At 42.9% G+C, this 14,237-nt stretch overlaps 1 protein-coding gene across 10 annotated transcripts in view; it reads right to left on the reverse strand.

Moving 5' to 3' along the window:
• Positions 1-14,237, reverse strand: part of RAD51B (RAD51 paralog B) — a 975,550-nt gene that overhangs the window by 924,208 nt on the left and 37,105 nt on the right. For all 10 annotated transcript variants that reach the window (XM_060174759.1, XM_060174760.1, XM_060174758.1 and 7 more), the window contains exon 5: positions 11,474-11,610. In XM_060174759.1, coding sequence (XP_060030742.1) covers positions 11,474-11,610 — 137 coding nt within the window. The remainder of the gene's footprint in view (positions 1-11,473; positions 11,611-14,237) is intronic.

Below are 14,237 nucleotides of genomic sequence, written 5' to 3' on the forward strand. Positions count from 1 at the left end.
CAAGTACCAAGAATTTGATCAAATTCTTCCTCCCTTTTTGGACTATGCATTTCTCCCTGTATTTCAAAGTCTTTTTAAAATTTTTATATATTTATTTCTTTATTTTCCCTTTTGTTGCCCTTATTGTTTTTATTGTTGTTATTGATGTCATCATTGTTGGATAGGACAGAGAGAAATGGAGAGAGAAGGGGAAGACAGAGAGGGGGAAAGACAGACACCTGCAGACCTGCTTCACCGCCTGTGAAGTGACTCCCCTGCTGTGAAGTGACTCCCCTGCTGCTGGGCGGGCAGGCGGGAGATGACCAGGAACTCATGGCTGAGCGGAATGCAATGTAATGTGTTTATTCATCAGAAAATAATCTGTCTTTGTATCTTCTGAGGCAGAAGTGGCCAGCCAGAAAAGGAGAGTAGGTAGGAGAGTGGGTGAAGAGAAGGAAAAGAGCGTAATTCCATCTAACCAGTGGGGATTAAACCAGTGCCCTGCAGGCAAGGCGGGTCTCAGGCAAAGCAGTGATTATGTAAATAGACCACAACATCAAGCAATGCAGCAGACCTGGCAAAATGACCAACACCCTGCAGGTGGGGAGCCGAGGTCTCGAACTGGGATCCTTGTGCTTTGAGCCACGTGTGCTTAAACCACTGCGCTACTGCCCCCCCCCCTTTTTTTTGTCTCCTGATTTTATGACAACTCGATAATGTCTGCTGCTACCTCCTGAAATTTCAGCCACCTCCCCTAAGGCCAGGGGCTCCTAAGTTCCACATCTTGCTTCCCCAAATCCTCAGTTTTCCTCACACATAGATCCATCTGCAGTTCTAAGACCTCACTTTATTTTCCTTTACCAGCCTTAGTTCTTCCCAGGTTTTATCACAAAACCTTCTCTTATTATCTATCACCCATATCACCTCTTTTGGCATTCTTTGCCTTCAGTTGCATCTTTCTCTGATTCTTTTTTTTTTTTTTTTGTCTCCAGGGTTATTGCTGGGGCTCGGTGCCTGCACTATGAATCCACTGCTCCTGGAAGCCATATTTTTCCCTTTTGTTGACCTTATCAGTATTGTTGTTCTTGTTCTTGTTCTTGTTGTTGGGTAGGACAGAGAGAAATTGAGAGAGGAGGGGAAAATAGAGGGGGGAGAGAAAGACAGACACCTGCAGACCTGCTTCACTGCTTGTGAAGCGGCTCCCCTGCAGGTGGGGATGGGGGACTCAAACCAGGATCCTTACAAAGGTCTTTATGCTTCTCACCATGTGCACTTAACCCACTGTGCTACTGCCCGACCCCCCTTTCTCTGATTCTATCTGATAGGGATGCTACAGTGTTTAGTTCGTGCCTACTGACATTCTCACAGTTGCCAAAATTCCTATAGACTGGTTACTAGATCAATCTGTTCATCATATCCTCAAGGTATATTCAAGTATATTGTGTCTAAGAAGAGATCAGATCTTCAGCACAAGTCAAATAAGTCAAACAAACAAAAACAGACATTTGCTGACGTGACTAGAAGGAAATCCAGAACTCTGTGTGCTTAACATTCCCACCCCTACCCCCATGGAAGGTCTTGAGCACCCAAGGGTGTAGCACCGGACTCTACTATCAACAAGCTATTAAGTAGTCTAGAGACACAACTGTAGTCTGGAGATGAATAAGCACAATTAATGCACCATTTTAGATTATCTTCCCAAAGACACGCACAAGTAAACTAATTGGTATACACTTGAGCCATCAGTGGAAAGTCCCTGGCACTATAAATCAGAACTTCCCACACAACCTTCCTTAAGTACAATTTGCTATGATGACTCACAGAATGGCACTTCATTTATTATTCTCAGTCTATTTTAAGGAATACAATGCAAGACCAGCCAAATGGAGAGATGCATTAAAAAGGGTAGAACCTCCATACCCTCTATGGCACCTGGCAACCAGGCATAATCACTGGCCTGAAAGTTCTCGAAATGCATTAATTTAGGGGCTGAACGATGAAGCACCCAGTTGAGGACACACACTACTCTACACAAGAGCATGGGTTCAAGTCCCCTGTCCCCATTTGCAGGAGGGAGGTTTCATGAACAGTGAAGCAGGTCTGCAGGTGTCTCTCTTTCTCACTCCCTATCTCTCTCCCCACACTCAATTTCTCTGTGTCCTATCAAATAAAAGAGAAAAACAGGGGGCCGGGTGGCCACCAGAAGTGGTGGATTTGCTATGCAGGAACTGGAACACAGCAATTAACCTGATGGGAATAAATTTTTTTAAATAATAAAATAAAACAAAAACAAAAACAAAAAATACATTCCTTTGGAGAGTCTGTGGTAGATGGAGGGCCAGGGCCTCACACATATGCAATGACATTACTTCTCGGGCCTCCCACCTTTTGTTTTTGCTTCATTTTTTTTTAAGTTAGAGCCAGAGAGAACGAGTGATAGAAACACCACAATACTCACTGATCCACCATCTGTGGAGCTTCCACTGGTGTCATCATATACATCCCATGTGGTGCCACGGCTTACACCTGGGTCCTTCCATATAATAAAAGATGTGTGCTCTACTAGGTGAGCTATCTCCTAGTTCATCACTTAGAGATTTTTTATTTAATTTTTCTTATCTTTATTTATTGGATAGAGACAGCCAGAAATCGAGAGGGTAGGGGAGATATAGAGGGAGAAAGAGAGACACCTGCAGCCCTACTTCACTGCTTGTGAAGCTTCCCCCTGCAGGTGAGGACCGAGGGCTTGAACCTGGGTCCGTGAGCACTGTAACATGTGCACTCAACCAAGAACACCACCACCCGCCCCCCCCCCTTTTTTACCAGAGCACTGCTCAGCTCTGGCTTATGGTGGTGCAGGGGATTGAACCTGGGACTTTGGAGTCTCAGACATTAGAGTCTATTTGCATAACAACTATGCTATCTATCCCCACCCCATGTAGAGATTTTTGTGGAGAATGTTACACAGAAACGATTAATTAAATATCATTGGCTACTGATCAGTCTCTAGTCCCTCTCCTTTTCCCAGAGATGAGAAAACTTGGGTTGGAAGCTTCACTCTGTATGTATTAAATGGATCCTTTAGCAACCAGCTTCCATCTGAAGCTATCTAGAGCCCTACCAACAGACTTCTTGGCGTTATGGTTGATAGGGTGCAGTTAAGAATAACAACTATAGGAAATGGTGTCAGATTTCATGATCTGAGAGTTACATCTATCCACTCATCTATAAAAAAATTTCTGAACAGCTAATATGTGTCATGTCACTGGATTTCTTTTTGAAAATACAAATATAAACATAAAGAGCTGACAAATGAATGACATACACTTAAAAAGAACAAATTTCCCTAGAAAGAGAAGGATGAAGGGGCTGAGTGGTGGCATACATGTTGCATTGTGAAAAGACCCAGGTTCAATTCAAGCTCCTAGTCCCCACCTGCAGGGGGAAAGCGTCACGAGTGGTGAAGCAGGGCTGCAGATATCTCTGTCCCTCTCCCTCTTTAACCCTTCCCTCTCAAGTTCTGGCTGGCTCTATCCAATAAATATATAAAGCTAATTTTAAAAAGAAAGAAAGAGAAGGATTAATATGGGATGGTTTCACTAATAGGCAGAAGTGAAAACTAAGAACAGAAGGGGAAACAGAAGTAGAACTTGACTCTCCTCTCCTCTCCTCTCCCGGATCAACTAGGAATACCAAAGGAGACCACCCGGACCGAAACAAGACAGGACTAGAATGACCACAGAAACCCAGTAAATCACCCGTGAGTACAAACACGCGTGGCTGGTGACAGAGAGGAGAGAGGGGCCTAAGGAGAGATTAAGTGACTGCTAACAGTTCGACAGTTTGTCAGTGCAGACACCACCTCCAGTCTGCTCCACCAACAAGGGGACAGCTGAAGGGAGGAAAGGACTCCCCAGAGACTCACCAAGTACAACCCTGAGTCTCCATTGCTACTACCCTCAGAATCTGGAGCAGCAACAGGGAGGGACACCAGGGCACAGAGATCTAACTGGGAAACTCAGGAGAAGACCTATACCTCCGTGGCATAGCTGAAGGGCTGTGAAAGTCTCTTTGCATAACCACTGGATTATCTCTGCCACACCCTGCTTTATCTCTTGGTCAGGAGTCATTGATTAAGCCAAGAAGCCTATTGATAGTTTAAAAGCCCTCAGGCTACCATAGCCTACAGGGGGAAAAAAAAAAGGCTTTTACACCACTGAACTCCAACTCAGGGATTGAAAAACCTCTTAACTTATATAAAATGGTTAAAACAACAAGAAAAAATAATGGAGACTCGAACCAGGACAAGAGTCCAGCTAAAAGTCCTCCAGAGGGCGAAGCACAAAACAACGAGTTCAACATCCAAACATTAGCTAAGGAAATAATAACAGGAGTGAGTAAAGAATTTGAAAAAATTGTAATCAGAACTGCAGGAACAACAAATGAGAATATGGAAGAAAATTCTAATAATCTCATGGTTATTAGAGAGCTGAAAGCTGAAATGGCTGAGCTAAGAAGGCAACTAGCTGAACAAGCTAAAACAGTATCAGAGCAGGGCAACAAAATAGATGAACTCCAGAAAGCAGTAGAGGGCAGAGAGAATAGAATCAATGAGGCTGAAGACAGAATTAGCAAGATTGAGGATGAATTAGAGACAACTAAAGAAGAAGTAAGAGACCTCAAAAAGAGATTAAGAGATGCTGAAAACAACAACAGAGTCCTATGGGATGACTTCAAAAGAAACAATATACGCATTATTGGCTTACCAGAGGAAGAAAGAGAAGGGGAGGAAGAAAGCGTTCTCCAGGCCATAATAGCTGAAAATTTCTCTAGTCTAGACAACACCAAAGACATAAAGATTCTAGAAGCCCAGAGGGTCCCAAACAGAATTAACCCAGACCTAAAGACACCAAGACATGTCATACTTAGATTGGAAAGGAATAAGGATAAAGAAAGGATCCTCAAGGCTGCAAGAGAAAAACAAAGAGTCACCTACAAAGGAAAACCCATAAGATTAGCAGCAGACTGTTGCTGAGGACTTATTCTGATGCAGTCTCCGCCCCCAGGTTTTTCTATGCTCCGGTAAATCCTAGAGTGCCCCCTTTCAACCAATCCTGGCCCTACACGTCACCCCTGGTTGTCGCCCAATAAAAAGCCCCCTCACCCCTCCCTTCTCTCTCTCTGGGCTCTCGGCTCTCCCTCTCTGAGGTCTCGCTCCCTGCTCTCCCCCCGTGGTCGGCCATTGCTGGCTGGTTCCACGTGGTCTGAACCAAACCTCCCCCCCCATCCTATAATAAAGATCTGTGTACCCCTTTGCTCTGGACGTCCGCTCTCTTCTCCGCGGTGCAGCCCGACACCAGACCACCTCAACAACATCTGGCGCCCAGGGATCGAACTCAGGACATCATGCTTAAGAGTCCAAGGCTTTAGTCACTGCATCACCTCCCGGACCACAGTCCTATAATTCTTAACAAGCTCATGGCCTTTTGCAGCAACAGATTGATGCCATAAAGATGCAACCTATACAAAGTCACTATCATAGGCTGGACATGGCAGAATATTGAGTTGCTGTGGAGGATTTGCCCCCCTCCATCAGAACGTCCACCATGTAGAGGGCTGGCTAGCCAATGACGGGTAAGAGGAAACTAGCGCTATCCAGTCAACCTAAGGCAGGGCATCTGGTACTACTGGGCAAAAATGACCAGGTGTTCCAATGACGGGTAAGACGGAAGGCTGATCCCCAACCTAAGACAGGCACAGTCCACCCTGCCACAAAACAAAGTCCGCCAAACATCAAAACATGATATAAGACAGGGGGACATGTGGGGAGCCACATGTGCCCTCAAGGTTGCTATTGGCATGGCCATAGAGTTTATGTTAAAAGATAGTTCCTGGGAATCGGGTGGTGGCGCAGCGAGTTTAGCAAGAACTGGCTTGAGGATCCCAGTTTGAGCCCCCGGCTCCTCACCTGCAGGGGAATCACTTCACAGGCGGTGAAGCAGGTCTACAGGTATCTTTATCTCCCTCTGTCTTTCCCTCCTCTCTCCATTTCTCTCTGTTCTATCCAACAACCACAATATCAGCAATAAGAACAATATAATTACAGCAAGAACAACTAGGGCAACAAAAGGCAAGATACAAGATACAAAAAAAAAAAAAAAAAAAGGGATAAGATAGTTCCCGCTTCCCTACACCTTAGAGTCTTTGTTAAAAGATAAGGTCTTTTTCCCCATGAATCACCCAGGACCTTCCAGATAAACGGCTGACTACCATGACAAATAATATAAAATGTAATCATAAATGAATAGGAAAGATACATCCCCCAATACTCAGCTGGTCAAGGCACCAAACCTCTTCTTCTATAAAGCATTCAAATCAGATGCCCTGCTAACCACGAGAAGCAGATTGTTTGTGTTTCTTTACAGGAATCCCAGAAAAACCATCTGAACCCCTGCACACCCTGACGTCACTCACTAGATGGCACGACTACCATGGCACACCCCCCGAAACCCTAGATGTCACTCAACGCGATCTGAAGAATCTGATTCGCAGACTCCAAGGACAGAACCTTTTTACTGCCTGTCTGCCTTTCCTGCTTTTGCTTTGACCTGTCACGTTTTGGCGGTTCCAGCTCACAATCTACAGAAAAGCAGAATTCCAGAGGCTGACCTTCCTCATGCAGCATTTCATCCCCTGCCATTTCTCCCCCAGTCGCCTACTTTGGACTGAGACTTCTATTGGACTTGCTGGTATACCCTTTGGACACTTTAGACAATTTTACAGCAGCTTCCTTCCCTTCACATTGCTGGTTTTTCATAGACTGATCCTGAGTAATTCATAGACTTTACAGACTGTTGCCTTGAGGACTATACAATGCCAAATAGCCCCTCTGTTTGGTGGGTCATGCCTCCCGCCTCCCCCTCATTATGTACCCTTGCCCCTTTCCCCACCCAAACAGGGAATGCTCCTTTACACACCAATCCTTCCCTTCACACCACACTGGCTTTTACTTCTCCCCTTCGTGTCCCTTCCTATTTTGTTATGTCATGTAGGCTTATGCCCAAAAGGTTTCTGCCCCATGATAGTCTTTTATAGACTTTGTACATCTTATGCTATTACTAGGTAGAAAGATAGAAAAGATGTAGAGATATTGTGAAGAGATGGTTGAGCAGGCTGCGCTTAAACCTATGAGATGAGTCTCTCCAGGTAAGTCTCTCTCTCTAAAGAGGGGTTGAGCACAGGAAGACGCATAAATCTCACAAGGTTGGCAGCCATTTAAGCCTTCCCTTCTCCACAGAAAGTCCTACATCTTCCCACCTGAGCATGGCATTCCTCTAAAACATTTAAGCCTGCTCCATTTTTCTTTACTGTGTCCATTTAGATATAAAGGGATAGGAGGAGATGTTGCTGAGGACTTATTCTGATGCAGTCTCCGCCCCCAGGTTTTTCTATGCTCCGCTAAATCCTAGAGTGCCCCCTTTCAACCAATCCTGGCTCCGCCCCCAGGTTTTTCTATGCCCCGCTAAATCCTAGAGTGCCCCCTTTCAACCAATCCTGGCCCTACACGTCACCCCTGGTTGTCGCCCAATAAAAAGCCCCCTCACCCCTCCCTTCTCTCTCTCTGGGCTCTGGCTCTCCCTCTCTGAGGTCTCGCTCCCTGCTCTCCCCCCGTGGTCGGCCATTGCTGGCTGGCTCCACGTGGTCTGAACCAAACCTCCCCCCCCATCCTATAATAAAGATCTGTGTACCCCTTTGCTCTGGACGTCCGCTCTCTTCTCCGTGGTGCAGCCCGACACCAGACCACCTCAACAACAGCAGACTTCTCCATACAAACACTACAGGCCAGAAGAGAATGGCAAGATATCTATCGAGTGCTCAATGAGAAAGGCTTTCAGCCAAGAATACTATATCCTGCTAGACTGTCATTCAGACTAGATGGAAGCATCAAAACCTTCTCAGACAAGCAACAATTGAAGGAAGCAACCATCACCAAGCCTGCCTTGAAAGAAGTTCTGAAAGGTTTCCTATAAACAACCAGACCACCACAAATAGAACATATATCAAAACACTCTAAAACTCTACAAGAATGGCGTTAAAATATCTTCAATCTAAAAAAAAAAATAAAATAAAAAAAAAATATCTTCAATCTTTGATATCAATAAATGTGAATGGCCTGAATTCACCTATTAAAAGACACAGAGTAGGAAGATGGATCAGAAAACACAACCCAACAATATGTTGTCTACAGGAAACTCACCTAACGCAACAAGACAAACACAGACTTAAAGTGAAAGGATGGAAAACTATCATTCAAGCCAATGGCCCACAAAAAATGGCAGGAACAGCTATTCCCATATCTGACATGATAGACTTTAAAATACATAAGATTAAAAAAGATAGGAATGGACACTACTTAATGCTCAGAGGATCAGTCAATCAAGAGGACTTAACAATTATTAATATCTATGCACCCAATGAGAAGCCATCTAAATACATCAAACTTCTACTGAAAGAGCTACAGCAATATATTAACAGTAACACAATCATAGTAGGGGACTTCAACACCCCACTATCTCAACTTGACAGATCATCCAGGAAGAAAATCAGTAAAGACATAAGGGAGCTAAATGAAGAGATAGATAACCTAGAACTATTGGACATTTTCAGAGTCATTCAGAGCAAGTTGTGGTATGTATACACAATGGAATACTACTCAGCTGTAAAAAATGGTGACTTCACCGTTTTCAGCCAATCTTGGATGGACCTTGAAAAAATCATGTTGAGTGAAATAAGTCAGAAACAGAAGGATGAATATGGGATGATCTCACTCTCAGGCCGAAGTTGAAAAACAAGATTAGAAAAGAAAACACAAGTCAAACCTGAAATGGAATTGGAGTATTACACCAAAGTAAAAGACTCTGGGGTGGGGGGGTGGGTGGGGAGAATACAGGTCCATGAAAAATGATGAATGAAATAGTGGGGTGGTATTGCTAAATGGGAATCTGGGGAATGTTATGCATGTAAAAAAAAAAGAAGAAGAAGAAGTAGAAACGCAAAGCAGAAATTGACTGAGTTTGGAGTATGGCACCAAAGTAAGAAAGCAGAAGTATACTAGAGTTTGCAGTGAGTACCTCCCTAATACTTCCTCTCCACTTTTCCAAGCTTTGGGTCCATGATTGCTCAACAATTTGTTTGGCTTTGTATGTTAACTCTCTTTTCAGTCACCAGGTTCCAGGTATCATCAGGATGCCGGCCAGACTTCCCTGGATTGAAGACACCACCAATGTGTCCTGGAGCTCAGCTTCCCCAGAGACCCATCCTACTAGGGAAAGAGAGAGGCAGACTGGGAGTATGGACCGACCAGTTAACGCCCATGTTCAGTGAGGAAGCAATTACAGAAGCCAGACCTTCTACCTTCTGCAACCCTCAATGACCCTGGATCCATGCTCCCAGAGGGATAGAAAATGGGAAAGCTATTGGGGGAGGGGGTGGGATATGGAGATTGGGCGGTGGGAATTGTGTGGAGTTGTACCCCTCCTACCCTATGGTTTTGTTAATTAATCCTTTCTTAAATAAAAAAAAAAAAGAAGAAGAAGAAGTAGAACTTGGTCTGGGTTTGGCGTATTGCACCCAAGGGCAACAAAAAGAAAATAAATAAACATTAAAAAATTATTTAAAAAATACCGTCATTGAGAGGTATCCCCATTATGTGAGCCTTAGAAATTTATAGCAGCATATAAAACACACTTTGAAATGTAAAATATAAGAAACATAAATTACACTCAAAAAAAGAACAAATATCCAAGAGATGTAGAACAAAGCAAATAAATTCTGGATAAAAATAGCCCACTTGCGATGTATCTGGTTAGGTAACATCCTCTAATCTCAATAGAAGTGTTAGAGTGAAATTGGGGAGAAATAGGATTCATAGTGACACAGAGAAAGGCTCAAGAGACTATGCAAATCAGTCTCGAAACATGTAGGCATTCCTGCTTCTGAATTTCAGTCAGAGCAGGGGAGAAAGGGACCAGACTTATCTTCAGCTACATAGAGTAACACTGGTGGCTAACTGTTTCTCTCACAGAAAGTTAAGGCCTTGCCAAACTATGAAAAGACTTTGTTTCTTGTGGTCCGGGAGGTGGCGCAGTGGTAAAGCTTTGGACTCTCAAGCATGAGGTCTTGAGTTTGATCCTGGGAAGCATATGTGCCAGAGTGATGTCTGGTTCTTTCTCTCTCCTCCTATCTTTCTCATAAATAAATAAAAATCTTAAAAAAAAAAAAAAAAAGAAAGAAAGAAAGAAAAGACTTCGTTTCTAAGCACATACCATACACTTACAAAGATTAAAGTAAAATACTTATAGACCTAATCAAAAATATTTTCAAAGTAACAATTTTTCCATTCGTTAACATCATTAATGAATAGTTGGTTTTCAACTAAAAGTAGTCTAGAAAGCAACTTACCTTTGTCTTACTTATTTATTTCCCCCCTCCTCCGCCCCCTACTTAAATTCCTCCCTTTTTCTTGAACATATTTCTTCCTGACTTTCTGAAAATTATAACTTATCCAGGAACCCCACTCACACCAATAAAAATGGGATTGAAGGGAGTCAGGCGGTGACACACCAGGTTAAGCACACATAGTATGAAACCCTAAGACTTGTGCAAGGATTCTGGTTAACAGCAGCTCCCCCACCTGCATGGGGGTCGCCTCACAAGTGGTAAGGCAGGTCTGCAAGTGTCTCTTTCTCCCCCTCTCTGTCCTCCCCATCTCTCTCAATTTGTTCTATCCAACAACAGCAGCAGCAACAACCGAGGGGAAAAAAAAATGGCCTCCAGGAGCAGTGGATTCTAGTGCAGGCACTGAGCCCCAGCGATAACCCTGGAAGTAAATTTAAAAAAGGGGGGGTGGTGGATTGAAAACATGAAAAGCAACTGCTTACTGTATCAATTCTAGAAAGAAAGCACCTTGAAAATAGTATCTAGGGAGGGAGTAGATAGTATAATGGTTATGCAAACAGACTCTCATGCCAGAGGCTCCAAAGTCCCAGGTTCAATCGCCCACACCACCATATACTAGAGCTGAGCAGTGCTCTAGTAAAATAATAATAATAAATTTTAGAAAATAATAAAGTAGTATCTAGACTTCCATGTTCTCAAGAAAAAAAAAGTGGTAAATACTAAATTGATAAATGTTACATGTTGTGGCTAGGTGGTGGTGCACCTGGCTGAGTGTACACATTATCATGCACAAGAACTCAGGTTCAACCCCCCAGCCCCCACCTGTAGTGGGGAAGGCTTATAAGCAGTAAAGCAGTGCTTGAGGAGTCAGTCTCTCTATCTCTCCCTTTCCCTCTCCCCTCTCAATTTCTCTTTCCTGTCAAGTATGGGAAAAATAAAGCAAAAAAAATTAATAAATGTTATATGCTATCTCTAAATTAACACACAACAGAGGATTTACAAAAATAAGCATTGTATTGAAAACAAAATCTCCTACCTTTCAGCACTAAATGCTGACTCCGTATCAATGTACACAACAGCTCCCCCTAATCCTCCCATGTTGGTGGGTAAAGTAGCCAAAACACTCATCATTATACAAAACTGAGTCTTCCCACAGCCTGGTGGACCTGTAATCTAAAGAGGGGGGGGAGAAAAAAATTATTTGAAAAAACATCACAATTAACCAAACAAAAATCCTTCTAAGATCTCACCATAAGTTGTTACATACCAGCCGCAGGAGACATGGAAAAAAAAAAAGTCACTCAAATCATCATGATCATCCATTTTTATATAATTCAGGGGAAAAATTCAGTAAGAAAGACAGAGGATTTATTTATACATTCCCAACTTGAAGCTCTACACCTTTTCTTTATCAACACAACTTATGATATGATCTTGAAAATATTTTAGATTTGAGGATTTTTTTTTTCTTTTTTTATCCAGAGCACTGATCAGCTCTGGCTTATGGTGGTGTGGGGGACTGAATCTGGGACTTCAAAGCATCAGGCATGACAGTCTGTTTGCATAACCATTATGCTATTTGCCCACACTCTTGGAAATATTTAAGAGGCGGTGCAGCAGATTAAGCAGACATGGTGCAAAATGCAAGGACTGGCATAAGGATCCTGGTTTAAGTTTCCTGCTCCCCACCTGCAGGGGGGGGTCACTTCACAAGCAGTGAAGCAGGTCTGCAGGTGTCTATCTTTCTCTCCCCCTCTCTGTCTTCCCCTCCTCTGTCCTATCCAATAACGACAGCAATACTAACAACAAGCAACAAGGGCAACAAAAGGGAATAAACAGCCTTCAGGAGCAGTGGATTCATGAGCCCCAGCCATAACCCTGGAGACAAAAAGGAAAGAAAAGAAGTAGTCCGGGAATTGGCACAGTGGCTAAGGCACTAGACTTTCAAGCATGAGGTCCTGAGTTCGATCCCTGGCAGCACATGTACCAGAGTGATGGCTGGTTCTTTCTCTCCTCCTATCTTTCTCATGAATAAATAAATTCTTTTAAAAAAAGAGAGAGAGAAGATTTAAGAGTCTTTAATAATTAGCTCAGTATTTTAAATGTTATTTATTTTATTATTTATGATTTTAATGAAAGAGAGATACACAGACCAGAGCACTGCTCAACTCTGGCTTATGGTGGTGCTGAGGATTGAGCCTGGGACCTGAGAGCATCAGGCATGAAAGTCTTTTGTATAACAGTTATGCTGTCTCCCCAAGCCAGTATTTTATAAGTTGACTTTTGAGAACAATTTTACAGGGCGGTGGGTAGATAGCATAATGGTTATGCAAACAGACTCTCATGCCTGAGATTCCAGAGTCCCAGGTTCAATCCCCTGTACCACCATAAGCCAGAGCTGAACAGTGCACTGGTTTAAAAAAAAAAAAAAAAAAAAAGAGAACAATTTTACATTAGTCTCATTGAAAGTTAGTTTGATCTTTATTCTTAAAAGTATTTAGAGGTGGCCCCACACCTATGGACATCTAATCTTTGACAAAGGGGCTCAGACTATTAAATGGGGAAAGCAGAGTCTCTTCAACAAATGGTGTTGGAAACAATGGGTTGAAACATGCAGAAGAATGAAACTGAATCACTGTATTTCACCGAATACAAAAGTAAATTCCAAGTGAATTAAGGACTTGGATGTTAGACCACAAACTATCAAATACTTAGAGGAAAATATTGGCAGAACTCTTTTCCGCATAAATTTTAAAGACATCTTCAATGAAACGAATCCAGTTACATAGAAGACTAAGGCAAGTATAAACCTATGGGACTACATCAAATTAAAAAGCTTCTGCACAGCAAAAGAAACCACTACCCAAACCAAGAGACCCCTCACAGAATGGGAGAAGATCTTTACATGTCATACATCAGATAAGAGTTTAATAACCAACATATATAAAGAGCTTGCCAGACTCAACAACAAGACAACAAATAACCCCATCCAAAAATGGGGGGAGGACTTGGACAGAATATTCACCACAGAAGAGATCCAAAAGGCCAAGAAACACATGAAAAAAATGCTCCAAGTCTCTGATTGTCAGAGAAATGCAAATAAAGACAACAATGAGATACCACTTCACTCCTGTGAGAATGTCATACATCAGAAAAGGTAACAGCAGCAAATGCTGGAGAGGGTGTGGGATCAGAGGAACCCTCCTGCACTGCTGGTGAGAATGTAAATTGGTCCAACCTCTGTGGAGAACAGTCTGGAGAACTCTCAGAAGGCTAGAAATGGACCTACCCTATGATCCTGCAATTCCTCTCCTGGGGATATATCCTAAGGAACTCAACACATCCATCCAAAAATATCTGTGTACACATATGTTCTTGGCAGCACAATTTGTGATAGCCAAAACCTGGAAGCAACCCAGGTGTCCAACAACAGATGAGTGGCTGAGCAAGTTGTGGGATATATACACAATGGAATACTACTCAGCTGTAAAAAATGGTGACTTCACCGTTTTCAGCCGATCTTGGATGGATCTTGAAAAAATCATGTTGAGTGAAATAAGTCAGAAACAGAAGGATGAATATGGGATGATCTCACTCTCAGGCAGAAGTTGAAAAACAAGGTCAGAAAAGAAAACACAAGTAGAACCTGAAATGGAATTGGCATATTGCACCCAAGTAAAAGACTCTGGGGTGGGTGGGTGGGGAGAATACAGGTCCATGAAGGATGATAAATGACATAGTGGGGGTTGTATTGTTAAATGGGAAACTGGGGAATGTTATGCATGTACAAACTATTGTAT

This window comes from Erinaceus europaeus, chromosome 16 (genome assembly GCF_950295315.1).
Source record: "Erinaceus europaeus chromosome 16, mEriEur2.1, whole genome shotgun sequence".
NCBI classification, from domain to species: domain Eukaryota; kingdom Metazoa; phylum Chordata; class Mammalia; order Eulipotyphla; family Erinaceidae; genus Erinaceus; species Erinaceus europaeus.